Source organism: Myotis nattereri (genome assembly GCF_964212035.1).
Source record: "Myotis nattereri genome assembly, chromosome: 14".
In the NCBI taxonomy this organism is placed as follows: Eukaryota; Metazoa; Chordata; class Mammalia; order Chiroptera; family Vespertilionidae; genus Myotis; species Myotis nattereri.
In genome coordinates this window covers 61,624,817-61,630,420 of record NC_138089.1, presented here as the reverse complement: position 1 = coordinate 61,630,420, position 5,604 = coordinate 61,624,817, and the positions used below count along the sequence as shown (strand labels likewise).

The 5,604-nt window shown below is 60.4% G+C and overlaps 1 protein-coding gene across 1 annotated transcript in view; it reads right to left on the bottom strand.

Moving 5' to 3' along the window:
* Positions 1 to 1,952: 1,952 nt before the first annotated feature.
* Positions 1,953 to 5,604, bottom strand: part of SETD2 (SET domain containing 2, histone lysine methyltransferase) — a 65,424-nt gene continuing 61,772 nt past the window's right edge. The window contains exons 18-20 of the mRNA XM_081106334.1: positions 4,722 to 4,802; positions 3,116 to 3,217; positions 1,953 to 2,780 (exon numbers count right to left, since the gene is read on the bottom strand). Coding sequence (XP_080962460.1) covers positions 2,619 to 2,780; positions 3,116 to 3,217; positions 4,722 to 4,802 — 345 coding nt within the window. The 3' untranslated portion in view covers positions 1,953 to 2,618. The remainder of the gene's footprint in view (positions 2,781 to 3,115; positions 3,218 to 4,721; positions 4,803 to 5,604) is intronic.

Genomic DNA, 5,604 nt, shown 5'->3' with positions numbered 1-5,604 from the left:
TGTGCAGGCTCTGTCTGGCTCCGTGGGCCTGAGGCAGTGGTGGCCGGGACGGGGTCCTGAGTTATGGGAGGAACCTGGGCTGCAGGCCGTGTGCTCCCGGGCAGGAGGCAGGAGCTGTGGGGCTCGGCGCCGAGTTCGCCTCCTGCACCTGCCGTGCACGGGCGGGGTCGCGCTAGAGCTGCTACTCTCTCAACTCTGGCCTCCTTCGCTGGAGAACAGAGACGAGAATGGCAAGTTCAGCAGGTTCCCCCCACCTGAGACTCAGGTGGCGGCGACCAGCACAGCGGGGAGGCTGGTCCCCAAGGACCTCTGGGCACCTACCTCTGGAGCTAAAGGGAGAAGGGCCGCCGTTCCCAGGCCCACACTCCGGCCTCAGGAGCGGGAGGGCCAGCGTGCTTCCCTCGCTGCGTATGTGCCGTCTGCACGAGCCGAGGGCTGGCAGGTCCCCCCACCCACCTGAGGGGCAGGTGAGGACAGGACAGCCGCAGCCCAACCACCTCCAGCCCACGCTGTGCTCCCTCGGGAGGGCGAGGCAGGCAGTGTGGTGACCGCCTCGGGCGAGGGCTGTGGCAGCAGACAGGCCTGCCAAGGGAGGACTGACGGCTACCATCCTGGCAGCCACCCCCAAGCTGACTCAGGAGACGTGGGGCCGTCATGGTCCAGGGGCCCAGAGCAGGCCCCATCCCCTGCTGAGATGGCACAGACTGAGGGCCCAGGGCAGGCCCCATCCCCTGCTGAGATGGCACAGACTGAGGACCCAGCGCACCAGCTGCTGCTGCTGGTCCTGAAAAACAGCTCTTGGGGTGGCTCGACCCCCAGTCTCTTCCTTCACAGGGAAGGCACTGCCTGGCCAGCCTGGCTCGGGCGGACTGGTGACCTATGAACCAGTGGCCTCCGCTGACCATGGACTGGCTTGGGGTGAACGTGAACCCTGCCTGGAGGGGCACGAACCGCTCCCAGTGAGCTGGCAGCCTCCACCCACTGGGGACTGGAGCCTGAAGGTGTCCGGGGCACGTGGAAGGGAACAGATTGTGGAAAAGCCAGCAGTGTGGTCAACTAACAGGACTCCTTCCTCTTCAGCGGTGCCTTGTGCACTGCCCGGCTCCTTGGGTACCTGAGCCCTGGAGCCTGGTGTCAGCAACGGTGCATCTGGCCGCGGACACTCCTAATGGACTCGAGCGTGCAGGTCCAACGCCCAGTGATTATGACGGAAAGAGGTTTTCTCTTCCCGTGTTAACACTTCCTTTCATACGAGGACAGGAGATGAGTAACTGCCCCTCTCACCTGTTTGCTCATCCGAACGGAGCTGATTCCTGCACCTCAGGGCTGAGCACAGCCTGAGCTCTAGGAGCCCTGGTGCACCCACAGGCAGTGAGCGCTGCGCCCACCCCACCCAGATCTCAGAGCCCAGGTGCACCGACAGGCAGTGAGCGCTGCACCCACCCCACCCAGATCTCAGAGCCCAGGTGCAGCCACAGGCAGTGAGCACAGTGCCCCCCCCCCCCACCCAGGGGCACTGCTGCTGTGAGGAAGAGATGGACCAGACTCTGCAGGTGGGCCCGGGCTGGCCTGAAGCCTCTGGCTCACCTCACTGCCCAGACAGGGATGTGTGGGGGGTGGTCTCCTCCAGATGCCCACTCTCGTCCACCTGTGCACTGCGCCCCACAATCGGGGTCCCCACCTATCTTATGCCTAGTGTCCAGGCCCAGTGCCAGGTGGACTTGTCTCTGGAGGGAAGTCCCTGCCAGGAAGGCGTCGGCCACGCCTTCGCCGAGTGACTCCACCCCCAGCACCACCACAGGGCCTGTCAGTCACCTGCAAGCACTGCCTCAGCCCAGGCCCTGGGGCTGTGAGGACAGGCCGAGGCCAACTACAACCTCAGGCGACTCTGGACTGTACTCCTCTCCTTTCTCCTCCAGGAACCGCAGACACAAACATGCTCAACTAGCTCGTAGGGAACACACATACCAAGTTCTTTAATTAATTTTATTTTTTACATAAAAAGTTCAGTAAAAATTGGATAAAGTAAAGTGATTTTAAGCAGTAAATCAATCTTATCAACATAGCACAAGGCTGGCCGAAACCACAAGGCAGCCTGCTCTGGAATATTTACATGATAACAAATTAAACCTTGCAGGAGAACTTCAACCGTCCTTACAAAGTCTTCCTGTGATCCTAGCATGTAAAGGCTAAAAGCAAAACAAAAAACAAACAAAAACCAGGAGAAAACAAACAGATTATTTTCAATATATTCACATATACATTAAAATATAATACAGGTCGTCAGGGTAGAGGTGGTGGGTGGGGATGCGCATGATCCGTGCGCCGACAGCACCGCCAAGGAGGAGACCCAGGTGTGAGAGGGGTCAGGCCTGGCCAGGGTCCGAGGGAAGCGTCTCCCTGGGCCCTGGCCTCTGGTGGCCTCTAACCTCCCCCCAACAGCTCACGGCCAGGGACTGCCTGCTGGAGACTGAGCTGGCTCCTGGGCTCCCAGGGCCCTGCAGGTGGTCCCAGTGAGGGGCATCAGGAGCACGGTGTGGCTGGGGCGGAGGTGGGCAGGGAGGCCGCAGGCTCCTCGCTGAGTCTGTCCAGCCTGCTCACCCCCAGCCCAGGCCCAGTCACTCCAGTTCCGTGTCCTCTTTGGGTTTGTAAACAGCCCCGAACTTCTGCATGTACTTCTTGATGTACTCCTTGGTCTTGTGCTTCACGTTCTCGTTGCACTCCAGGTCCTCCGGGTTCTTGCAGTACTTCAGCTCCTTGTTCATGACGCCGTGAGTCAGCTGTCGGGACGCAGGAGAGAACAGGCCGCCAGTCAGAGGGGACACGACTGGAGCGAAGGCCAGCCTGTGGCCTCAGGGCCCTTCTGACCAAGACTGGGAGTTGAACCAGGAGACAGGGTGGGGCGACTGGTGCTGGGGCCACCAGGAGGGGCAACTCAGCCCTGGAAGTTTCTCAGAGTCACTACACTCAGGTAGGGCCCTTCCTTCTCAAACCTTCCCTCCATTCCTGGGAACCCAGCCTGGGCATCAGGCCAGGAAAACCCACTTCAGATGGGAGAGGCCTCTTAGGAGGTCTAGTTTGCCCACAACTTGCCAGCTCAGAGCGGGGAGAGTACCTTCCGAGCGAGGTGCTTGAAGTCTTCCGTGGTGGTGATTCTTCCCACTTTGCAGTCTGGTTTCCGGTAAGGGTTCAGGCACTGGACGATGAACTGGGACATCTGCAGGCAGGGGAGAGAACACACGCTCAACATCCAGGAAGGAAGAAGTCATAATGAGGTCAGCCCTGTGGGGCGGGGGGCGCCCTGGGGTGGACTGAGCAAGCCTAGACGGGGCCGGCAGCAGGGACTGGAGAAAGCGATCCTCTTTATGCAACTGGAATGCAGGCCCCGGGCTCAGCAAGCACAGGGCACTTCCTTAGTGTAGAGGCGGCAGCTGAGTCCTCTGGCTCCAGAAACAGCACAGAGAGAAGACCCAGTGCTGCCAGGGGCTGTGAGGCACAGGTGGAACCACACCGCAGCCGCGTGGAGCGGGCGGGTTCACACCGCAGCCGCGTGGAGCAGGCGCGTTCACACCGCAGCCGCGTGGAGCGGGCGCGTTCACACTCCAGCTGCGTGAGGAGGTGGCAGCGCAGCATGACAGCTGGCGGGGAAAGCCTTGGGCAGGACCCTCTTCTATATACGACGTCTGTGTCCTCTGAGCTCTCGGTGTCTGTCCTGCCCAGTGGCTCTCAGGAGACCCAGACACAGAACCTCTGAAGTATTCATGGCACCAAGACCCCAGGGACAAAGGGAGTGAGGAGGCCAGTGAGAGCCACTTCATCAGGGAGCACTGCCCAGGGCCCACCGCCCTCAAAGCTCAGTGAGCCTTCCGAGCCAGAGAACAACGCCCTATCGCACGGCAGGCACTGAGGAAGCAGCCAGCTGCCGGTTGGCTGAGCTGAAACACATTTCACAGGGACCGTGAGAGACTAACGGGGTCTCTGTCCATGAGGCCTCCTGGCCTCCGCACTCTCTGCCTCAGTCCACCTCCCGCTGAAAGCCCTGCACTGGTTCCCGTGAGCGACACAGGCCGTGTGGAGCAGTGCAGGACTGTTCAGCCCATCTCCCAATGCCCTGCCCACCTGGCACGGCCATGGCCACACACAGCTCCCTGGAGAAACACTGCCGGCTCTCCTGTACGTCCACGGCCTGAGGGACACGCTCCCCATCCACCTGCCCCTCCCGACACCGACACCCTCAGCGCCCTCTTCACTCAGCCGCCAGCACACCAGAGTCCCTTCAGGAAACCAGGGCGTGTTAGAACCCAGATCCCTGGCAGACCAGCTGGTGTCCTGAGGCTGGGACCCTGGGAGCAGAGCGGAGCTGCTTTCTCCGGCCCCTAAGGATCAGGCAGCCCCGTGAGGTGTCACAGAAAGAGAACCGACTGCCAGGAGGCTTGAGTTCAAGTCTCTGTGTAGCACCTAGCTCTCAGAGGCCTAGGGGTTCCTGCTCCCCCCCGCAAGGCCTGACAGTTCCTCCCTGCCCACCTCGAGGGCTGCGTGAACGGAATCAGACAGTGGGCATGGAAGTGCTCATCACCCAAGTGCGAGGCCATGCCATGCGCCATCACAGCAGCTGCACAGCTGAATGGCGGAGGCGAGGGGACAGGCTGTGGGTGCTGAAGACGGGAAAGGAAAGGCTGGTTTAAGCAGCCGTGGAGCTGAGCAACCCCCACCAAACCTACCTCTTTTCTGAACACTTCCTTACTTTTCTTGGCCAGCTCGCTGGAGGTGTCTGCCTCTGCAGTCTTGGGCTTTTTTGAGGCCTAGAAACGAAGAGAAAGCAGCAACGTTGGGACGAGGTCAGACCGCGATGCCCTGCTGCTCCAGCACCCCCTTCCTCCCTCTGGCCTCTCGGCATGAAGGCACGAGGCCTGGAGGCATCTGGCTCAGCCCTCACCCCGACGAACCAAGTCCTAGTTCTCTACCCTCACTCAGCGCTGCAGCTGTGATGGAGCGAAACCTCTACTGTTTCAGAGCCGAGTTCCCTGCTGTGAATGGACCACTCAGATGCCCGCCTGAGCTTCACTACCCCACGCTCAGCGCCCAGCACTGTCCAGGCCGAAGCTCACTGACCGCCACTTCTCCTGCTGACACGCCAGGGCTCCAGGACAACGGAAAACACGTTCTGGAACCTTTCACCACATCTGGAGGTTCCCACACACACGTCCTCTCCCCAGTCCTCCCACCCCCCTTGGATACGCCTCCCTTTTCCTCCTGAGGCAGCGCTGGCCAGACTGCAGGAGAGGCTCCTGGGAGGGTGGGATTCCAGTTCAGAAATGCAAAGACCAGAGGCAACTAGGATTCCGGGGGAAGAAGACAGGGCTGTGCCAGTCAGTGAGCAGTGCCGGAAGCCGGTCCATCCTTGCTGCTTGACACAGTTGCTGCAGGATAGAAACATCTGCACAGCATATGTTTCAAGGGACCTGGCGTATATAGCCTACTGTTCTTAATATGTTTGCTCCCCTTAGCGCTGTGTGTTTTAACCAACTCTCCGAGAAAGGTTGTTTCCCCAGGTAGGGATTTTTCCCTGAAGTTAGGGAGGGGATGAAACTCCTTAACTAAGTG